Raw genomic sequence first — 23,342 nt, 5'->3', positions numbered from 1 at the left:
TGCTAATTGTCATTAGGCCCAAGAAAAATCTTCAGCCAAAGTTGCTGCAGTTATTGTTCAATTTCTGCCATAATACAATGTTTCTACTTTATATAATTGTAGAATGTATTTGTTTGCTTGCTTATTGATTGGTTGATTAGGATTTTTTGAGACGGAGTTTCTCTGTAGAATCTTGGTCTTCTTTTGTTCCTTGGTCATATGACACCATAGTGGCCCTGTATGAGTTAACTTTTTCTAGGAAAGTCTTAATGTTTTATTCTTTTATCATTTATCCATACCCTTCTTTGTCTATCAATATAAGAGGCTTTTTTAATATGATCAGCTGCCAACTTCTCTAGCCTACTGAATAGTGTTTACCCTTATAAATTTACTTTGTTTTGATCATCTTGTTCCTGAGTAAGGAGCATCCAGGGGGCAGGTGTGCCAAAGAGCATCTTTTTCTTTGGTTTTTCTATTTTTTTCTTCAAGACAAGGTTTCTCTGTGTAGCCTTGGCTGTCCTGGACTCACTTTGTAGACCAGGTTGGCCTGGAGTCGGTGATCCACTTGCCTCTGCCACCAGAGTGCTGGGATTAAAGCCATGCACCACCACGTCCAGCTTCCAAAGAGTATCTTTGAGGCAGAGCCTCATAAGGAGGTCTCCCGGCATACTTACTTGAGTCACAGCCTCCAGGCCATAAGGAAGACCTTCAACTAGGGCCAGATAAAGTTATTTCCCTATAAGTGGAGGGGCAGTATGGTCAGGACAGTCCTGGGGGAGCTTAGAAGCAGTACTCCAGAGTGAGGGCAGAAATGATTTCTAAGAAAATTTCCATCAATCCAGTATCCCCAAATTATACAAATAATAAAAGCTCTCCAAGCATGGGACACAGAGACCAAGGCCAAAAAGTATGAGACCTTATCACAGTAATTACATCACTCAGCTCAACTTTTCTGGAGCTCTGTCATCAGCTGTGTTGGCTCTATGACCTTCTCTGTTCCCATCAGATATGGCTGTGCAAAAAGCCTAGTGACTCAATTACAGCTTGTCAGCTTTCAAGTTTTCCCTAAGTTTTTCTCTTTGAACAATTTCTCAGATCCTCTATTTTATGCTTACTAATATCATTAATAATCTAACAAAATCTAAAAAGAGTCTATGGAAGACTCAATTTTTTGCATAGTTGTTTTTCCCCAGGGAACCACCATTAGTTTTATTAATTTTTATTAACACCAGCTTTTGCTCCATTGTTTCCACTCCAACCGTCAAAGGGGGTGGTGAAGTGTAAATCCAAGGTGTCCAGGCACTGGAACTTTGTCAGGCAGTGCCTTCAGGACACGTGGTTGTTGGGAACCTGGAACTTTGTCCAACATCGCCCCCAGAACTCTTGGCCTCCCTTGCCAGAGCAGCAAGTGCCTGTAACCACTGAACTATTTCTCCACCTCTACTGGGGATGTTTTTAATCTCAGCAGGCAGGTGGATCTCGAGTTCCAAGGCAGCCTAGTCTACATAGCAAGAGGAAAGGGAGGGGTCCATGCTCTAGGCCACTGTTCCTGGAATACAGTCGGGGACCTTTGTCTAAAGAAAGGTTTTACTGGGTCGGGGGAGGCAGGCAGATCAATGTGAGTTCAAGGCGAGTCTGGTCCAGGATAGCCAAGGCTACACAGAGAGACCCTGTCTCAAAAAACCTAAAACATCTGCATAAGATTTATAAGGTTTTTTGAGACAGTTTGTGTGGCCTTGGCTGTCCTGGACTCACTTTGTAGACCATGCTGGCTTCTAACTCACAGTGATTCACCTGCCTCTGTCCCCAAGTACTGGGATTACAGGTGTGCACCACTGCACCTGGCAAACATTAGAATTTGTCCTAACCCCAGATTTTATAGTATTTGATAGGGGGGGGGGGAACCCCTTTCTTATTCCTAAAAAGATAGCTCAGCGTTTAAGAGCACTTGCTGCTCCTCCAGAGAACCCAAGTCTGATTGCCAATACCCCTGTCCGGTGGCTCAGAAAGCTTATAACTTCAACTCCAGACCTGATTCCCTTCCCTCTTCTAGCCTCCTTCACCCATACATATACACAGACACACACACTCTCTTTATTTTGCTGAAAAGATAAAGAACTCAAAGTGTTTCATGCACTGTTTTTGTCTTCAGTTTCCTCTGTGGAAGGAAAAAACTCAAGTCAAAAATAACAAAACCGATGACATATCCTTCTAATCAAATTTAGTTTATTTTAAATTTGTACCAAAAAATATTCCAGGCACCTCTTCAGATCACTTTCAACATATATTTACAAACCCTTTGCCAGTGCTGTCATCCCCAAAGCTGCCAGATCTCTGGAAGTCAAGTGGCCCAGCCCCTCACCCCAGGAATACAGGTAGCATCTACATGATGGGTGTAAGAGGGCAGTAACTGTGGGCTGTGCTGGCAGCTCCTTTTGTGCTTGTAGGGAGGGTATGACTTTATGGGACAATAAGTATGTGTTGGATATTAGCAAAGAAGATTCCAAGTCCTGTGCTTTGTTGCCATGGCTCTTTGATGTTCATCTTCCTCACTGGCAGTTGGAAGACAGTTCTGCTCCTTGGTTCTCTCAGCTCTGGGCCTTCTGGGCTGTGTCCACACTAAACCATACGGCTATACTGTCTTGATTGTTCAAGAATTCATTTAAGAGGAAGAAAGCAGAAACCTTAGCTACAAGTACATCCTCAATTTTAAATTAAGGTAGGAGATTAGAATAAATTAACTGATAACATAGAAAGTTGAGGGATGATGGTAGTAGCAGTCAGACCTTGCTTGGCTTCCTGAACTCAGGGAGGTTGGGGGTGGGGAGCGGGGGTGCGGGGAAGCAACTTGATTTTGTTTTCCACATTTAAGTAGAAGCTCCCAATTAACTGAAATGTGATTATTTTCCTAAAATTACTTCCAGTTCCTCCAGGTCTTTTTGGAAAGCTGAATCCTGAGAGACAAAGAAAACAAATTGAGTATAGAGTCAGAATTAAGCTCTTCTCAAATCACTAGAACCTGACACAGGACCCTTTCCTTCCTTACTGAGTTGTTGCCAGTCTTCCTAACTTTTCCCAAGATAGCTTAGAGTCTATGCAGTCTCTCTCCTCCCTTAGGGTGCACGTAGGTGACTCCGCACAAAAAGGGAAACTGTCTTTCCTGAGAAAGGTGAGTCTGTGGCAGAAATGAGTATTTGAAGGCTCTTAAGTAAAGCATTTGCCATTTGAGTATTAGGGTGTGAGTGAAGACTCAGAACCCACGTCAAAGCCAAGTGCAGAAGCACAGTTGGTGTAGCCACTGCTCCTAAGGGAGATAAGAGGGGGACTCCCCTGAAGCTCTCTGGGCAGCCAGCTCAGCGTGCACATCGGTAAATAACAAAGCGATCATGTCTCAAGGTGGAAGGGGAAGACTGACATTTGAGGGTTGTCCTGATCATGAGTCACTGAAAACACACAACATCCTCACACAAAGTATTACCAAGCTAGTTCTCGGGAGGCTCAGACAAGATGGTCAGATGAAGGCCAGCGTAAGCTACATTTTAAAGTGCTGTCTTTTTAATTACTATTTTACCTCATTAGTGACATCTGGTAGCTCCTGAGCCAGCTTCATCCACTTTCTAGCTTCAGAGTTTTTTCCTAATTCTCTATAGCACTGAGAAGAAAGAACAGTAAAACATAAAGAGATTGGAAAGACCCATGTGTTTGTGTGCCCAGAGCTGAGAATCCCAGCACTCAGGAAGCATAAGCAGGTAGATCTCTTGCGTCCAAGCCAGCCTGATCTACACATCAAGACTGTCTCAAAAAAGCAGGAAAGGAAGGGGGGGCTCATGAGATAGTGGCTCACACATATAACCTCAACATTTAGGAAGCAGAGGCAGGAGGATTGCCATGAGCTAAGACTCTGGTTACTACACACCTCAGTACAGCTCTCAAAAATAGGAGCTTAACAGGGCAGATGGCTCAGTGGCAGAGCATAGAGATTGTTCAATCCTCAACACTAAAAGATCCCAGAAATACAACATAAGTATTTCTGCCTATGTTGAAAATGAATTTACCTTAGAAATATATACCCGTCCAGCTTTTGAAAATCCTGGCTGTAATTCTTCAACCTGGAGAAAGAAAATTACTTTATTAAGAAGTTCATAAATTCAATTTGAGCTGAAGTTTAGGTATGAGAAGCTCTACTATTAACCACAAGATTGATTCAGTGTTTCTGGGAACTAATATTTTAATAAATTCCAAGTAATTCTGATTTTCCCTCAAAATATGGCAAATACAAAATCATCCACAACCAGGAAACACATCTTCCCCTCTAGGGTTCCAGGAACAAGCCATTGTGGCTTCCACCCACCCTTCCCTTAATACCTTTAAGAAGCTCTCGAGTGCATCCTGCACAGTGGCACTAAGAGGGCTTTCAAACATAGCTGTAGCCGTTTTTTTTTCCAGCCAGCTCAAGTGAGAGACCTGCCATCAAAAAATGATGGTGCGAATTGTCATGAACCTGTAATCTCAACACTCTAGATACAGGGGAATCAGTTCAAAGGCAGTTTGGGACTACATGAAATCCCATCTCCAAAACGAGTTTCAGGTTACCAGGATGGTTCAGCAATGTAAAGCCATGGCTGCCAACCCTAGACCTGAGCAGTACCCATGTGGTTGAAGAAGAGACCAACTTCCTCAGGTTGTCCTCTGGCCTCCACATACTCCCATGCCGTGTACGTACACACACACACACAGACACAAGGCTATAGAGTGCCTAGTACATGTGGCTCCCTAAATTTAGTTGCCAGTGCTGTCAAAAAGTTTCTTTGTGAATGGTAAATAATGTTCTGCATTAACAGCAATATCTAGACATGGTGCCATACACCTGTCACCTCAGCATTTAGGGAAAGGTATAAAGATCATGAGTTCAAGGCCAGCCTGGGCTATATACAACAGAGTCAGCTACCAATAGCATGAACAACTCAGAGGAAATAAGAGCCAGACTAGTAAGAATGTGGGGACCTTGCTGGAAATTGGTGTGGCAGGGAACAGTTCAGGCCTTAGACTGTAGCTCACCTGGTAGCACCACCTGCCTAGAAGAAAGTGACCCTTGGGATCTTCTGGCTGAAGTTCAATGGCTTTGTCCACGTGCTCCTGAGGAGAAAAAACAAAGCAACATTCAGTTACTCAGAAAACAACAAAGCACTGACACTGGGGGAAAGCCAGTCTAAGGGAGCAGGGAGCCTGGCCTGAGCCAGCACAAGGGAAGAGAGACACCTGTCCTCACCTTGAAGCTAAAGCCACTCTGGATACGCTTCGCGATGCCCTCATGCTCAGCCAGCTGACCACAAAGCACTGCATACCTAAGGGGGGAAGCAGCAAGCTCAGGGACAAGGACTAGACTGTCAGTGCAGGAAATGTGTGTATCACCAGTACAGCTACACCTTCCTCTGCTGAAGTAAACAATTCTCTCTTCTTAGACTCATGGTCCCAGTTAATACTTAGTGATAGGCTTACAATTCTCCAGAGTAAGTCTAGGTTTGTTTGTTTTTAAGGCGCCTTCTCTCCCTGCCTGGATGCCCCACACACCCAGAGTAAATCTCTCCTTTCTGCTTTAGAATATTTAGCCAGGTGTTATGACACATTTCAGTAATCACGTCATTCACAAGGCAGAGGCAGAAGGAATTTAAAGCCAGCCTAAGCTGTACAAGTACCAGACAAACATAAAAGCAGACACGGTCTCAATCTGGTAAATGCCCCTATCATCATAGAGAATAGTCACAAGTATCATAAAAACATGGAAAAGTAGATTACAGCTTAGTGATTTGCCACCATGTGAGCCTCTGGTTTGACTTCCACACTGCAGTCCGAAAAATTGGCATCAAATTATAAGGTCTAAGTGAGTTCTGGTTATTGACTTCTGTTTCTCTTTTACAAGCCGGGCGTGGTGGCGCACACCTGTAATCTCAGCCCTCCGGAGGCAGAAGCAGGTGGATCGCTGTGCGTTCAAGGCCAGCCTGGTCTACAAAGCGAGTCCAGGACAGTGAAGGCTACACAGAGAAACCCTGTCTGGGGGAGTAGGGGGGACGGGACTCTTTAAGAAACATAGAGGTGGTGTATCTTTAGGCAGGTGGAATCTCAGTATAGTCAGATGAGACATAAATGATTTTTGTTACCTTGGGAACCAGTGGAACAGAGGAAGAAAGACCTATTTTACCCTTTCCCCACATCCTCCCTGCCTTGGAACAACCTTTGTCTTTGTCTTATAGAGGCTAAGAAATACAGCTCAGGGCTAAAGTACTTGCCTAGCATATGTAAGGTCTTTGTTCAGTGACAAGTGCCATTTGAAAAGCCAGGAATATCCAAACTTTCTTTCAAAATTGTTTCTCTGTGAGGCCCTGGCTATACTTTGTAGACCAGCCTGCCTCTGCCTCCTGAGTGCTGGGATTGAAGGCGTGCACCACCAGGCCCGGCTAAAAGATTTTTTTTTTTTATGTGCATCTGTGTATAGCCATATGCATGTAAGAACAGTATCCATTGAGGCAACAAGAGGGCATCACATTGCTTGAGTCAGAGCTATAGTCAGTCATGAGCCACCTGAACTTGAATCTTCTGGAAGAACAGTATGTGCTTTTAACCCTGAACTATAACTTGCCATCCCTTTAAAAGAAGTTAATTTAAGCCGGGTGATGGTGGCGCACACCTTTTAATCCCAGCACTTGAGAGGCAGAGGCAGGCGGATCGCTGTGAGTTTGAGACCAACCTGGTCTACAAAGCGAGTCCAGGACAGTCAAGGCTACACAGAGAAACCCTGTCTCAAAAAACCTAAATAAATAAATGGGCCTAATTAGAAAAAAAAAAAATAGCTTAATGTGTGTTAACAGACACATTCTGCGACACGATGTGGAGATCAGAGTACAACTTTGAGAGTCAGTTCTCTCCTTGCACAGGTATTAGGGGTGAGACTCCAGGCTTGCTCTCTTAAGTGCCTGCATCTACTTAGCCATCTCACCCCCTCCACCCCAATCCTAATTGTTAAGGGCCTGTGTGGGCAACTTCGTTCAGTGATAGAATACACAGTACAAGACCCTGACTTCAGTCCCCAGCACTACACACACCGTAGAAACCAAAAGAACTGACTACCTGAGCTCTGCCCCAAAACACCCAGTAAGGTAGACAACAGATGTCTTCCCATGCCCATGGCTCTTTTTCATATATTTGCTGAATAGCTTGGGTGGTATGCTTGTATAAGACACTCGTGGGGGCTCGTTTCCATGTACAATCCAAATAGCTGTTCCTTAGGACTGGGTTTTATCCTTCAGAGCCCAGGGAAAGCAATGGCACCTAGAAAGTTACCTGGCTTCTGAGCAGAACCTTTTTGCACGCAAAGTTTCAGCCATAGATGGGAAAACACAGCCTCTCAGTTTACAATCTGGGGGTAGAGATTTGAAAAGCAGAGGAAAGTGGAAGAAGAACAACCCTTTTTAAAAAACTAAAACAGATGCTGGAATCAGGGCACAGGACCTGAGTTGGCCCTGGCACATGTCAGTTAGCAGAACTTGTCTCCCATGAGACCACAAAAGGACTCATTGGGGGAGTCTTGCGTTCATTTTTGTGTGGTGCTGAGTATGGAACCCAGGGCCTTCGTGTGCTAGGCAAGCATTCTACCCCTGGCTGTACTGTCAGCCCAATAAGCTAAAAAAGTTGATCACTGAACTTCCTGGGTGTAAAAGCTCAAAATCTTTTTCTCATGCAAACCAAGCAAAAGAAGCCAATGTCGTCCACCAGCCAGGGATCACAGCTGGGGAAAAGCTTTTGCAGGACAGGAATTGCAAGTTGTCCCAGCTTCCCTGAAGAGCAGAGAATCTAGTTTGTGGCCAGAGTGACTCTTGGGAAGATACCCAATCCTTTTATGCCAACAGAAAAAGCTTGTATGTTCCCTCCACGTCATCTCCCAAAGCACACCTCCCTGATGCCTGACTAGGGTACAGTGAGGCCTGCAGAAATTCAGACTAGTGCTCCCCCTTCTGGTTCTTGGGGCAAATGCCTCAAATGCTTCTGGCCAGGGTAAAGACGAGGGTCTGCTCTGGCTCTTCCTAAAAGCCTGCAGGATAGCATTACCACTGGTGACTCTCAGCACTCTCATCTCCTTTCTTCAGAGCAGCCTCTGCTTCTTCTTTTCCTGGAAGACAGGTAGATCCAAAGTTAGCACAGGCTCCTGTGCACACGTCCACAAGCAGCAGTGCAGGAAGAAGGAACGTTTCAGTTGCACACAGCTTCTCCCTGTCTCTCTACCAGCATAAGCCTGAACTATCTCTATGTTTTGTTTTTGTTTTTAGGTATGGGCTCTCCATGTAGCTCAGACTGGCCCTGAACTCCCAAGATTCTGCCTCCACCTCCCAAGTACTGGGATCACAGTATGTGTTGTGCCTAATTCCAAAATACCATCTTTTTAAACCTATTTGATGTTTTTGAAGTCAATTTTAGCATTTTAAACCACACTGGCTCACAACCATCTATCATGAGATCTGGTGGGCAGTCATACATACAGGCCCAACATTGTATACATATTAAATAAATCTTTAAAAAAAAACATTCAGGGCAAAACTCACTCCATTTCCATTACATATTTTGGAACAGATTTGTATTTCCTATGAAAAAAGAACTAACAGAAACTGTCTCCAACAGACCTTATTATGAAAAGTCTGTACACAGGCTTAGAACATTTATGTATCAATAAGATTGCATAGGCCAGGAGTGGTGGCGCATGCCTTTAATCCCAGCACTCGAGGCAGAGGCAGGCAGATCACTGAGTTCTAGGCCAGCCAGGGCTAACACAGAAAAACCTTGTCGTCGTCGTTCCCCCCCCCCCCCCAAAAAGATTGCATAGAAAGCTAGGTGTGACTATATATATATATATATATATATATTTTTTTTTTTTTTTTTTTGGGTTTTTCGAGACAGGGTTTCTCTGTGTAGCCTTGACTGTCCTGAACTCACTTTGTAGATGTGACTATATTTTATTCCAAAAAGTGTTTGTGATTTGATAAAACTCTGTTTTGTTTTTTAAGACAGGATTTCTCTGTAGACCAGGCTGGCCTTGAACTCAGATCTACCTGCCTCTGCCTTCTGAGTGCTAGGATTAAAAGTGTATGCCACTACCCAGCCAATAAAATTCTTAAAAACAAAAGCCAGTTGTGACAGCAAAAGCCCATACTCCAAGCATTCAGGGGCTGAGGTAGAAAGGTCATGAGTTCAAGGTTACTCTGGGCTACATGGTGAAAACTCTGAAAGATCTGCAGGGAGCAGGGTAAAGTGCTTGCTATAGAAGTGTGGGGACCATAGTTTGGGTCCACAGCAATCTGTAATTCCAGCACTTGGGAGCAGAGATGGAATCCCTGGGGCACATGTGTGTACCCTCACTCTCATGGAGAAAGAGAGATAAAAACAAATATAATGGTATGTAGGCTCAAGAAATCAAAATTACATCCAATGGTGTCAATAGTCTCATGTTCAAAATGAGTCTTACAAAACAGCAAAGCTGCATTTAAAAAACTCATTCAGGGGCTGGAGAGATGGCTCAGAGGTTAAGAGCACTGTCCGCTCTTCCAGAGGTCCTGAGTTCAATTCCCAGCAACCACACTGGCTCACAACCATCTATCATGAGATCTGGTGGGCAGTCATACACACAGGCCCAACATTGTATACGTATTAAATAAATCTTTAAAAAAAAAAAAAACTCATTCAGGGCAAAACTCACTCCATTTCCATTACATATTTTGGAACAGATTTGTATTTCCTATGACAAAAGATTCCGTGGCAAGGTGATGTCAGAACATGATTAAACACCCTAATGATATCAAGACTTCCCATGGAGGGGCAACAAGATGGTTGTGCAAAGCTTGACAACGTGAGTTTAATCCCCAGAGCAAACATGGAAGGAGAGAAAATGTCTTCTGATAACCACAAGTGCACCACAGCACACACATGCATGCATGCAAATGCCTGTAATCCTAGAACTTGGAAGGCTAACGCAGGAGGATCTCCAGAACCAAGACTGTTTTTTTTAAAAAAAAATGTTTTGGGGCTGGAGAGATGGTTCAGAGGTTAAGAGCACTGGCTGCTTTTCCAGGGGTCTTGAGTTCAGCAACCACATGGTGGCTCACAACCATCTGTAATATAATCCAATGCCCTCTTCTGGTGTGCATGATGACAGTGTACTCATACATAATAAATACATACATTTTTTAAGTTTTTATAGAAAAAAGACTACCCATGGTTATTTGGCTTGTTCTATCTTGGATTTACTTAAAAATTCAACTATATCTGGGTATAGTCGTATGTACCTGTGATCTGGACATTTGAGGGATGGAAGAGAGTGGATCAAGAAGAGTTCAAGCCCAGGCTGGCAGTGGTGGCACACACCTTTGATCCTAGCACTCTAGAGGCAGAGGCAGGTGGATCTCTGTGAGTTCAAGGCCAGCCTAAGGCCCTGTCTCAAAAACAAACTTTCAACTATTAGGTATTTCATGTTGATGAGCACCAGCAGGTCTGTCAAATCCAGGAGATGATGGTACACTGAGTTTGAGGCCAGCCTGGCTCAAAAAACCAAAGGGGAGGGGGAAGGGACCCCTTCTTTCTGGTTGAGAAGTCAAAGCAAAGAATAGTATGACCATGGCATAAACATTTAAAACAGGAACCTATGCTACCTGGTTACTATGAAGAGCAGAAAAGCAGACCATGCTGTCTTCAGAAGCAGCAAGAGGCCTTGGAAGCCAGTTTGTCCCTGCTGAATAACTATGCTATTCCTGTCCTGACAGCATCTTGGTGGTTCCCCTGGGCCTCAAGCAAATGGGCCAGCTGTGCCTACACAATCAGCTGGTTGTACTCCCCTCGGGTACCTGTCAGCACTTACCATTTAGGGCATAAGACTTCTTCTCACTCTCCTCCTCAGTTAGCTCAGCCATGTCACTGTAGGCCCGGGCCAGGCGCCACAGAAAGTCTTGTCGGCTTCCATACTATAGACCAAAAAGAAATAAATGAGTCTCCTCAGCCGTAAAGAATGGGGACCCTGGTTTCTCTCCCCACACTGCAGGTTTGTTTCCAAGACAGTGATATAATCACTGACATCTGGCACACCCTGCCCCACCCATGCACAGCATTCCCACTCCACAGCCAGCCATGCGCAGTTAACTAAAGACATTATCGCCAGTTGATAGCTTGCACAATTGCAGGATAAGAACATTTTGGTCTCCTAATATTGCCAGGAGGAAAGGTCAACTCCAACCCAGCAAAAGAAGTCTTAGGCTGAAATATGAAACTGCCCATAACAAGGGAGAACTCTGCTGGGCATGGTGGCATGCACCTTTAATCCTAGCACTCAGGAGACAGAGGAAGGGGAATCTTTATGAGTTTGAACCCAGCCAGGGCTACTTAGACTTTCCTCAAGGGGTGGAGGGGAGTGTCTAATTTCAGGGAAGAATTTACAGAATAAATTTGGCTTGTGAGCCTGAGGGAATTGTTGACTGACCTAAGCAATGTCATTTGTAATAGAAATTTCAAGTAGGGCAGGCAGATTCATCTCTGTCTCAAGGAAAGCATGAAATGTGGGCAGAGTGGGGGTAGGTGCAAATATTCTGGTCCTTTGCACATTTCCCCCTGCAGAGAAGTAGAGCTCCTTGGAGTTCTACAGGAGGCAAAAGAAAACAAAAAGAAACCCCGCCCCAAAAAAAGCCCCCTTCTCAAGGGCAGGAAGCTGTGGGGTAGGTGTGTACTAGCTTGGGACGTCTTTGGGAAAGGATGAGCAACCTGGGAATATATAGAGAAGCAGCCATCTCACCCATCTGCTTTCCCATGGTGTTCTGTTGGGTTAGAAACCACATGGGGTTTCAATCCCTGGGAGCTTCAGATTCAAGGGAGGAGCGAAGGAGAAGGAGCCTCACCGCCAGCTTATTGTTGAGCAGCAGCTGGAAGCCTTCCCGCTTGTTCTGCTCACTGCCCTGGTGCAGCTCATCTGCCTGCTGCAAGAGCAGCAGCACATCTTCAAGGCCTGAAGAGCCATCATCCTCCAAGGTACCAGACACTGGACTTGAAGCTCCCTCCATATCAAGGTCCAAAGAATCCTTTCTCCCCATCTTCACAGTCTCACAGCTCACTTCGTCCTCACCATCCTCGCTCTCCTTGTCAGAGTCCCGTTCATAGTCAGATTCTGCGTTGGCTGTTGTGTACCTGGCAGAGAATTAAGTGACAGGGTTAAAGAAGGGCATTATTTAGCTCACAAGCAGGATTTCTACAACCACAGAAGAAGGACCATTCAGCATTGCCCATTAAGCCAGAACATTTCTTATATAAGGGCAGAAACCAGTCTTCAAGAGAAAACTTGAAGCCGGGTATGCTGGCTCAGGCCTTTAATCCTAGCACTCAGGGAGGCAGAGGCAGGCAGATCTCTGAGTTCAGGCCAGCCTGGTCTACAAAGCAAGTCCAGGACAGCCAAGGCTACACAGAGAAACCCTGTCTCAAAAATCAGAGTGCTGAGCGTGGTGGCACACGCCTTTAATCCCACCACTTGGGAGGTAGAGGCAGGTGGACCTTTGTGAGTTCGAGGCCAGCCTGGTCGACAAAGTGAGTCCAGGACAGTCAAGGCTACACAAAGAAACCCTGTCTCGGAAAAAAAACAAAAAACAACAACAACAAAAAAAAAGCTGCAGTCTGAGTGTGGTGACATACATTATCATCCCAGCACTTGGGAAATAAAGGCAAGAAGATCAGGAATTCAAGGTAATCTTTGGCTACATGGCACTTGGGAGGCAGGGGCAGGCATATCTGAGTTTGAGGCCAGCCTGGTCTACTGAGTGATGAGTTCCAGGATGGTGAGGGCTACATTGTGTTGGAAAAATAAACACAACACCAAGAAGAGACTTGATGCCCTATGAGCATATACAGGGGGAGGAGGTCCCCCCCTCAGTCACAGTCATAGGGGAGGGGAGTAAGGGGAAAATGGGAGGGAAGGAGGAATGGGAGGATACAAGGGATGGGATAACCATTGAGATATAATATGAATAAATTAATAAAATAAAATTTAAAAGTGTTAAGACTTAGCTATACACATTATGTTTGGATAGTTTTCAAATACTATAGACCTATATAGAATTCTTATTTAAAATAAAAATTCAATCTGAGTAAAAAAGAAAAAAAATAAACACAACAACAGAAATATTGGTTGGGGAGGAGGTTGGAAATGACCTTACAAATACAGGTAGAGCTGATCAGAGCTATACTGATGAGCTAAGGGTTTGTTAATCATCCTTATCAGCCAAAGACATCTGCCAGAAGCCACCTGCGTGGGTGCCAGCCTCTGAGTCATGAGCAGCAGCCTCAAATTTCTTCACTCTCTTTCTCAAACTTGTACCTGTAACCAAGTCAACAACCAAACTCAGCGACAGTAGAGGAAGCCTTGGCAATGTGGAAGAGTGGCAGAGGTCACTTGAGGAAGAAGATGCAAACACCCTCGCCCCCAGAATAACATCTCTAGGGCTACTATAAGCCAGGTGATTTCTAGGAGCCCACACTGCAGAGGAAGCCAAGTGTCCCTTAGTTCTCTGCACTAGCAGCTAACTGCTAGTTAAATCAGACAAGAAATGAACCTGGGACAAAGGAGGATTTCCAGGGACCAGAACCAACACCAGAGAGCCCTCCAGAAGCACAGTGAAAATTTCACTTATTTGGGAGCCATCCTTCTTCCCTGGAATGAAGAATAAAGGCAGGTTCCCTGTGACTAACAGAAATCAAGTAAGATTCTCTGCCCATGGGAGACAGCCTAACATCTGGCTGAATGCTGTAGCCAAAAGCACTGCCATCAAGAAAGCCTCACGGATGAGACTCCAGAGGGCACTAAGTGAGTAAGCAGAGTTGGAGCCTCAGTCTAAATAGTTGACTGCTACTGGTTAGAGCATCAACAAGAACGTGTGTGGTAGTGCAGACCTTTAATCCAGGTTCGAGGCCAGCCTGATCTATAGAGCAAATTACAGGACAGCCAGTGCTACACAGAGAAACCTTGTCTTGAAAAAAAAACAAAAACTGATATTTAAAGACCATGCTAGTATCTTCCTTCTAGCAGTAGATTAAGGCACCAAGGAAAAGTACCAGACTTCATAAGCAATCTGACTATACAAGGGCAAGCTAGAGAAACTACAACTGAGTTTGGACAATAAGCTGCTCAAATGAAAAAAATCAAGGCAGGGTCTACTCTGCCCAGGCAGGGTCCAAAGTAACCTAACTGGTGTGTAGAGCTTGAAATCCTAGTGGGTCTCTGTTAGGAGAGAACACATGCTGAGGAAGTTCAAATAGGAAAGCTAATGGAGCAACAACAACAAAAAAAACGGAGAGCTTTGCATCTCAGCTCCACCTCAAGTTCTGTCACACCATGAAGCCTCTAAGGGCTAAAAGAGAGCTGCTGTATGCCAGAGTTACTCACTCTATTTACAACATTCCCTTCCCTTCTACCTCCAGCCCTTGTGGAAATCTACCAGGAGGATTTCATTTGGTTGTCATGCCCCAAGGCTTTTGAGGTCAGCACACAAAGAGAAGCAAAGTTCCAACTGGACAAGAGACTAGGCTACCTGCTCTGTTCCTGAGAGAGCTGAGGAGCTAGAAATTAAAGAGTCAGTTCCCCACAGGTCTGTTCCTGCTGCCTACAACTTTCTTTGACATCCTAATTCTCATTAGAGACCCAAGCCTGGGACATTCAGACGTGACCAGGCATGGTACACCTAGGAGGCCCTCAGAGGTAGAGATAAGCCACATTAAGACCTGAAGTCAAGGAGATCAGTGCTCAAGGAGTAAAGATGAAAATGCTTAGGTGGGCCGGGTGTGGTGGCGCACACCTTTAATCCCAGCACTCGGGAGGCAGAGGCAGGTGGATCTCTGTGAGTTCGAGGCCAGCCTGGTCTTCAAAGTGAGTCCAGGACAGCCAAGGCTACACAGAGAAACCCTGTCTTGGGAAAAAAAAAGAAAAGAAAAGAAAAGGCTTAGCTGAGATGCCTGGGAAGCTGGTGTTTAAAGGCATGTTGAGTTCTTCAGGGAAAATAGCAGGCCATGTTCGGTACAATGTGCAGGGAATAAGTTCACAGCCTGCACAATGATTCTCTGCTCACATTTGTTATTTGGAAAAAAGAAAGAACACAGGGTAAATGAGACAGTTTGGCAAGTGAAGGCACATGGGGCTAAGCATGAGGAAAGGCAGAACCAATTACTGAAAGCTGTCCCTCACCTCTTCCTGTGCAATCATGGCACACACCAGAAATTTAATACTTGGAAAATGATTGTAAATATGTTTTTAAAGAGACTGGTAGCAGTGGCAGCAGTGTAGCATGCCTTTAATCCCAGTATTTGGGAGGCAGAGGCAGGCAGATTGGCAGATTCCTGAGTTTAAGGACAGCCAGGGCTACACAGAGAAAACCTGTCCCAGAAAAGAGAAACAGAGAGATTGCAGCTCTCAATAGAATCATACCTCCCCTAAGGTACACATGCTAAAAGCCATTTCAGAGTTTGTGACCTCCCAGAATTTCCCCTTGACTTATATGGCACCTACCATGAAGAAAATATTCTTCACTATGGCCACTGCCCCAGATAGCAGGCAGCTAAGCCACAGAGTCTTGCACCAGCTTTCACGTGCCACAGGATCAGTAGTCATGGGGCTGAGCCCAGTGAAGCTATAATTAAGAAAGCCATCTATCCCTCTGCTGCCCTACCCTGCTCCTTGTGGCCATGGGTGCCCCAGTGAGTACCCCATGCAGTAAGGCACCCACTCTGCCCCACTCTTTGAGACACAGGGTCTTACTAAGTAGTCTAAGCTAGCCTCAAACTTACTATTATAATTCCAGGCTGGCCTTGAACTTCTGATCCTTCTCCCTCAGACTCCTGAGTGCTGAATTACCAGTATGTACCACACTTGGCTGAGCCCACAAGTCTGTATAATTTCTTTATATCATCAGTTAAGAGGGCTATTGGTGGTGTTCTTGCTACTGCCCAGTCTTTCTTCTATACTAAACTTTTCTTTAAAACATAAATAAAAGCAAATAAAACCTCATGAATGGTCTGAGGTTTACATCTTGGGCTTGAGAAAAGCTCTCCTTCTGTTCTTCCTTCTTAAAAAGGTCATCACAGGCTGGAGAAACGGCTCCCTGGCTAGGATACCTGCTGCTCTTATAGACAACCCAGGTTTGTTCCCAGCACCCACAAGATGGCACAACTGTCCATCAACTCCAGTTCCAGGAGACCTTATGACCTCTTACCTCTGTAGGCACCAGGCACACAAATGGTGTACAGAAATACATGCAAAGAAAACATTCCTACATATAATATTTTAAAAAATAAGGGCTAGAGAGATGGCGCAGAGGTTGAGAGCACCATCTACTCTTCCGAAGGTCTTGAGTTCAAGAGTTCAATTCCCGGCAGCCACATGGTGGCTCACAACCATCTGTAATGAGATCTGGTGCCCTCTTCTGGCCTGCTGGTATACATGCAGGCAGAACACTGTGTACATAAATAAATAAATCTTAAAAAAAAAAAAAAAGGGCAAGGTCCTGAGTTCAATTCCCAGCAACTACATGGTGGCTCACAACCATCTATAATGAGATCTGGTGCCCTCTTCTGGCATGCAGGGGTACATGCATGCAAAAATGTAAAAAATAATAATTCAGATAAAACAGTTGGAGAGATGGTTCATCAGTTAAAAACTCTTAACTGCACTTGCAGAAGACTTCAGTTCCCAGCACCCACATAGCCGCTCACAACCCACTTTAACTCTAGTCCCAAGGGACCTAGTGCCCTCCTTCTGATCAACACAGGCTCCTCATATAAGTAATGCATATAAATTTACACAGCTACAAACACTCAACTGATAAGTGTGCTTGGTGCAGCTTGGCAGTAGTGGCACGCCTTTAATCCCAGCACTTGGGAGACAGAGGCAGGTGGATCGCTGTGAGTTCAAGGCCAACCTGGTTTACAAAGTGAGCCCAGGACAGCCAAGGCTACACATAGAAACCCTGTCTCAAAAAGAAAAGAAAAGAAAAAGAAAAAAAGAAAGAAAAAGAAAAAGAGTGTTTGGTGCACAATCATGAGGACCTCAGCTCAAATCCCCAGAAGCCAGATGATGTTCTGTGTGCCTGTAACCCTTGCTGCAGGAGGCAGAGACAGGAAGTCACCCAGCCTAGCCCTAGGTTCAGTGAGGGGCCTTGTCTGGAGTTAATAAAACTGAGTGGTAGAACAGAATACCCTTAGCCCGCCTCTAACCTCCAAGCACACACACACACACATAGATCATACACGTGAAAAATAAACTTCAACCATCAGTCTCTCATCCATGTGGAACCTAGTTTTTCAGGTGTCATAAAGATGGTCCATAGACCTAGTTAGTATTCGCTATCAATTCTTTTTTTGCAACTCAAATGTGTTATTTCTGTTCCCTCCTCTAACATGGTGTAAGGAAGCACCTCTTGGTAGAGACTACTTCTACCTCAGCACTCAGGAGGCAGGGCAGCTGATCTCTGAATTCGAGGCCATTCCCCAAGAGATCCAGTTCCAGGATATCCCGGGCTACACAAAGAAACCCTGGGGGAGGTGGGACTCTGACATTAAAGACCAATCGCAGGAACATGAAAAAGAACAGTAAAACTTATCTTAATTTTTGGGCACTTGGTTAGCACATGGGAGGTCCTGGGGTTGATTCCTAGCATGAAAAAAAAAGGAAGAAGCAGGGAAAAACAAACAAAAACCCCAGCCTCTTAACAAGACCTAAGAAAGAAGAAACCTAATTAGTAGTGCAGCTCAGCCTCGGCTGGGCAGTGAGTGTGGCATCTGAGTCAACGACAAGAGCTCCCGAGGGCTCCATGCCACCTAAGTGCCTTCGGGAGCCCCGTGTGCCCTGAGGACCAAGCCACTCCTCAGATCACAGACTGCATGGCTGCAGATAAGTCGGCCCGTTAGGACGACGGGATTAGCAGCAGCCAGGCTAAGCCTAAGCTTGGAAGTTGCATAACCCCGGTCTGAGTGTCAAACTTCAATAAGCTCAAGTTCTCCACCTGAAAAACAGAGGAGCAGAACCTGGGTCACAGGATTATCATGAGGATTAAGAAAGAAAATGCTGCTAAAGTGCTTAACACCATATCCTCGGAAGTAAAAACAAATGGTAGCTAGTGTTACAGAGGGAGCCTGTTAAAGAGCCAGATCTGCTCCAGAGACTCCTGAGGCTGACTTTAACCTGTGCCTGCCCATGGGGGTGTTCTAGCTAACTCAGCCACTCTGACCTAACAGAAGCATGGTGTTCTCTGACGCAGTCTATTCCTTAAGGAGGAACAGAGGACAACAGAGGCACCCAGTAGAAAGGTCACCCTTTAACTCTGGCAGACCAGCTATGGCACCAACAGCATATAAGAATAGATGCTGCCACCAATAGCAGCAGACTGTCCTTGGGACCAAAGTTTCAGAATGGAGCTGTAGTTCACAAAATTTAAAAGCTCTTCCCTCAACCAAGTCTAAAAGAAACTGTGCTACCTGCTGCTGTCCCACCTCATAGTAAATCCTATCATCGGATTTGCTGAATACTTGCAACAGTCACCTCCCCGCTGTCCAGATTCAAGAGCGTGTGGGCCAGACACCTGAGAGGAGTGACAGGAGGGAAAGGGAGCACACGACAGGCTCACAGATTGGGCACATCCTGCTCCACCATTCAGGGAATGAAGTTATAAACCACGCTTAGCAAGTCCTTGTGATGACACCAAAAGATGCCCATAAAAATGGTGCAAAAAACAAAACAAAACAAAGCTCTAGGCTGAGAAGATGGTTTACAGAGGACACAAGTTTAGTTCCCAGAACACATATGGCTGTTTATAACCATTTGTAACTCTGGTTTTAGGGTGATCTGGTGCCCTCTTCTGGGCTCTATAGGCACCAGGCATATACGCAATGCACTTACATACATGCAGGCAAAATATATAAGTAAAATAAAATGTGTTTTAAAAAACATTATTTAAAAAGTCAACTTAAAAAAATAAGATATATTACAGCCATTTGTCTAAGCCAGGTGGATCTCTGAGTTCAAGGCCAGCCTGGTCTATACAGGGAGTTCTAGGACAGCCAGAGTGATACAGAGAAACTTGTCTAAAAAAACAAAAGACAAAAACCATTTGTCTGAATGGCATAAACTGGAAAGTTGTTTTCATTCTTCATACATCTACTTTTCTTCAAAAATTATTTACACCACCTTGGTTTGGACTTTGATAAATAATATTTTGACAAATACAATGAAGCTGCAGCCATAACTGCCTCTAGGAAAGACAACTCACCCTCCTTCACTCTCCGCATCTGTGAGCGCAGCCCCCGAGGAGGCAGTGAAGTAGACGGAGCTGGAGCCGGTAGAGTCACTTCTCTCCCTGGCAAAAGGGAGCCGGCGCCGCCGAGCCACTCTCTGGTTCTCCTCTATGTGAGATCTGGAAAGCAGGTACCATCCCAGAGGGCACATTAGGACCCACAAAGCCGGTCCTTCCCTCACTCCTCCCTCACTAAAGGATCAAGAGAGGAGAAAACTCTGGGTCTTAGCTCTCAGGGGAGCAAGGGTATTGGGAGGAACAGGGTGAGCTGCCACAATAGACCAGCAGGGCACATGGGCAGCAATGCACTTGGGAACAGTAAGGAACAAGATGTGCAGCCTCCTCTACACTAGGTTAGCAGCTATTAAAAATGGCTTGTTCCTTAGAGAGACCACAAAGAGCAGAACACCCCCTAGCTGAAAAAGCACAGGAGCCAGGAAACGTTGAGGGATCACTTAAAGCAAGAGACCAAGCCACTCACCGGACCTCCCCCGCGATCTCCCCAGCCAGCCCTTGCAGGCTGCTGCGAAGCTCCTCCACCTCCCGCCGCAGCGCCGTAAGGCTGGTCAGCACGAAGTCCAGGCGGTCCAGCACCTTCTCCTGCCCTTCCTGTGGGAAGCTGGGCAGCACTGCAGCATCTCCAGCTTCACCTGGGATAGCTCGCAACTGTGTCACTGAAGCAAGGGGAACAGGGGACAGAGACACCCATGGGACACAGGAGGAAAAAAAAACAAAATCAACTCAAACTTAGAATTCTAGAGCATTTGCTTCTCTTGTTCTTTAGGTCCATGTAGCCCTAGCTCTCCTAGAATTACATAGGGTTTAAAAACATGAGACGGGGCCGGGCGTGGTGCGCACGCCTGTAATCCCAGCACTCGGGAGGCAGAGGCAGGAGGATTGCTGTGAGTTCGAGGTCCGCCTGGTCTACAAAGGGAGTCCAAGACAGCCAAGGCTACACAGAGAAACCCTGTCTCAAAAAACAAAAAACAAAACAAAACAAAAACATGAGCAGAGAACTGGAGAGATGGCTCAGTGGTTAAGAGCACTGTCTGCTCTTCCAAAGGATCCGGGTTCAATTCCCAACACCCTCATGGCAGCTCACAACTGTCCAGGTAATCTGATACCCTCACACCAATGCACATAAAATAAAAATTAAATAAATTATTGAGGGAAAAAAAACATGAGACACTACACTGGGCCATTTCTCCTCCTGGAGTTCAATTCACAGAGAATTTGAGCTCCTGAGAGCCTACATTTCACAGCAAAGTCATATTACAAGTTGCAAGTCACTATCCAGAAAAAAAAGAAAGGAAATGTAAAAGTCTGGAGCAACCATATGACTCACTGGGTAAAAGTACTTGCTGCTAAGGATGATGACCTAAGTTCAGTACCCAAAATCTACATGGTGGAGGAGAGAACCAACCCCTGCAAACTGTCCTCCTACCACCACACAGAAGGGCTATGGCAAGCCGGGTGTGGTGGCGCACACCTTTAATCCCAGCACTCGGGAGGCAGAGGCAGGCGGATCGCTGTGAGTTCAAGGCCAGCCTGGTCTACAAAGTGAGTCCAGGACAGTCAAGGCTGCACAGAGAAACCTTGTCTCAGGAAGAAAAAAAAAAAAAAAAAAGGAAAGAAAGAAAAGAAAAAAAAACCTATCTGCCTGAAGAACCTTTGGAACACAGATAATGTAAAATGGCTGCAAGGGTGTGGTGTTTGGAAGGCAGGACAGCTGATATGCTAGAGTTAAAGAAAAACCTTTGGCCGGGAGTGGTAGCACCTCAGAGGTAGAGGCAGGAGAATCAGGAGTTTAACACTAGCTTCAGCTACACGGTGTTTGAGGCTAGCCTGAGCTATTAGAAAAACCTGTCTCAAAAACACAAAAAGAAGTGTCTCTGGCCTTACAGCCAAATACCAGGCAGTCAATACCAACTATACAGTAAAACAAAAACTGAGTTTGTTCAAGTCCTGACCTCTCAATGAACAGTAACTGCCTCTCATGAGGCCATAATTAGCATTATCAGAGAGGAGCAAAAAGAAAATAGGCAGTCACCAAGAAAAGGTACGTGGGGGAAAAAAAATGGCAAAACTCCATGAAAAGAACAACAAAAAACAAAAAACTAAGATCAATCCCAGTACTCAGGAGGCAGAGGCAAGTGGATCTCTATGAGTTTGAGGTCAGCCTGGTCTACAAAGAGTCCAGGACAGCCAAGGCTGCACAGAGAGACCCTGTCTGGGGGATGGGAGGAGAAGATGATCAATCTGCTCACCTTGAACTGAGCTCAGTGAAATATTAGGAACTCGGGAGCCATTTAAAGCAAGTGGACTAAGAATATGCAACAGGTAAGAAGCCAAGGAGCACACAGCTGGCATGCTTATATCCCTTGTCAAAGGAGCTCTAGTGGCAATCTAGGCCAGCGCTGCTCCAGGTACAGCAAGGAAGACACTAAAATGCACAGGCTTTCTTCCAACCTCAGGGGAAGACAGACCACTACTAAAAAATTACAAATGAACAAAGCGCAAAGGAAGGGGCGAAAGACAGGACATTGGACATTGGACATGCCACACTACCACCATGTTATCAGACGCTGACAGCTGCGATCTAGGGTGATAAGTCTGGAAAATACTCTTGCAGGACTAACATTTCCAGTTAGCACAGAGTAAGAGGCCATCTGACTACAGTGGTCAGAGCACACACTTTCAATCAACACGCAACGAGAGGCTGTTAGCCAGCTGCGGGGAGTGATTCGAAGCCTCGGATACTTTGCTTAAACGAGTTAACCAGAAGGTGTTCTTTACAAAACTGTACCCATTTCACCTGTCACTGCTGGCTTTCAACCACTCGGCTTCAGTTGCATGGCTGTGCTCTCAGCCCATGATGTGGAAAGTACCCTGGACCAGATGCCCAAGTCCAGCTTTGCCACTTGCTCTGTAACAACCTTGAGAAAGTTACACAATCCCTCTGAATTTTCCTTCATAAAGAAGATCTTTAAAACTTGGATTACTCTCCAAACGCCCTTCATATTTGGATATATAATATATTCAAGCCTCCAGAAGTTTTAATTCCTACAAGATAATTCCTTTTTTCAGACTCTTGCTCTATCGCACCCCTCACCCAACACTTCTCAAATGCCCTCTGTGCACACTCATGAACGTGATCAGAACTAAAAGTGAAAGCTACACGGTCTTCTTGCACTTGGTTTTCCTGAAAGCGAAGGAAAAGTACAGCTTTCCTTTTCGAAACGTTTTCCTAAAAGAGTGAAACGGCCCTTCCAGTACCCCGACCACCTTGCTCTGCCTAAAGAGAACCCGAGCCCAAGGGCCACCTGTAAGTAATGACCTGTGCTCTTACCCTGGCGTCCGCGCTCTAAAGCCTGCGCATAGTCCAGGGAGTTGGGCAGACTGTGGCTCCGGCCATGGCGCAGCGCCCGTTTCCATCGTTGTCTGTAAAGGACGCACAGGAATCCGAGGCCCGCGGCAGTACCAAGTAACAGTCCCAACCCGGCGCGGCTGCCGCCCAGGGCCCCCAGTCTAGACATAGTGCACCTGCAGCCAGGGTGAGAAACGGGCGAACCGAGAGGGAGAGACCGTCATGGGCCCGGCCTTCCACCCGTTGCCCACAGCCTCACCCAAGTCGGGCCCCTCGGGTGCCGCGGCCCCCGGAGCAGACGGACGCCCTGGCAGCCAGCGGGCAGCAGCTCCTGTCCCACGCGCCCCCGCCGAGTGCCGCCCGGCTTCTGCGCCTCCGGCCTCCCAGCACTACACGTGGCAGCCTCGCAGCCAGCCGGCTGCACACTCTCGGCCTCCCGGCGCCCCCGAAGCCAGTCCGGCCCGCCGGACACCAAGCCAGACCCTTACCCAGCCGCCAGCCACCATGGCAGCAGCAGTCACCACGGCTTCACGCTGTCAATGATCGTGACGCACTTAACCGCGCCATCTACTCCAAGCACGGTGCGAGGCGCGTGGAGATGACGCAAATGGCTCCGCCTCCCACCCGGCTGGCCTCTGAGGCGGGGT

At 46.0% G+C, this 23,342-nt stretch overlaps 1 protein-coding gene across 2 annotated transcripts; it reads right to left on the bottom strand.

Moving 5' to 3' along the window:
• Window positions 1-2,185: 2,185 nt before the first annotated feature.
• On the bottom strand, window positions 2,186-23,322 carry RMDN3 (regulator of microtubule dynamics 3). Of its 2 annotated transcripts, XM_084776552.1 has the most exons (13): window positions 23,184-23,322; window positions 22,678-22,871; window positions 19,810-20,002; window positions 19,305-19,448; window positions 11,904-12,189; window positions 10,877-10,979; window positions 8,083-8,143; window positions 5,249-5,324; window positions 5,038-5,115; window positions 4,345-4,443; window positions 4,035-4,088; window positions 3,551-3,631; window positions 2,186-2,933 (listed from the first exon to the last, which is right to left on the bottom strand). In XM_084776552.1, exons 2-13 carry the CDS (start codon window positions 22,862-22,864, stop codon window positions 2,880-2,882), a joined length of 1,416 nt encoding a protein of 471 aa, XP_084632678.1. In that variant the 5' UTR covers window positions 22,865-22,871; window positions 23,184-23,322; the 3' UTR covers window positions 2,186-2,879. The 2 variants fall into 2 exon arrangements, with proteins under 2 accessions (XP_084632678.1, XP_084632679.1); XM_084776553.1 differs by lacking the exon at window positions 4,345-4,443.
• Between the last annotated feature and the right edge of the window lie 20 nt (window positions 23,323-23,342).

This window comes from Acomys minous (assembly GCF_964271855.1).
Source record: "Acomys minous genome assembly, chromosome: 3".
NCBI lineage: Eukaryota > Metazoa > Chordata > Mammalia > Rodentia > Muridae > Acomys > Acomys minous.
Note: the sequence above shows the minus strand (reverse complement) of the source record. Positions and strands in the feature narration are given on the sequence as shown.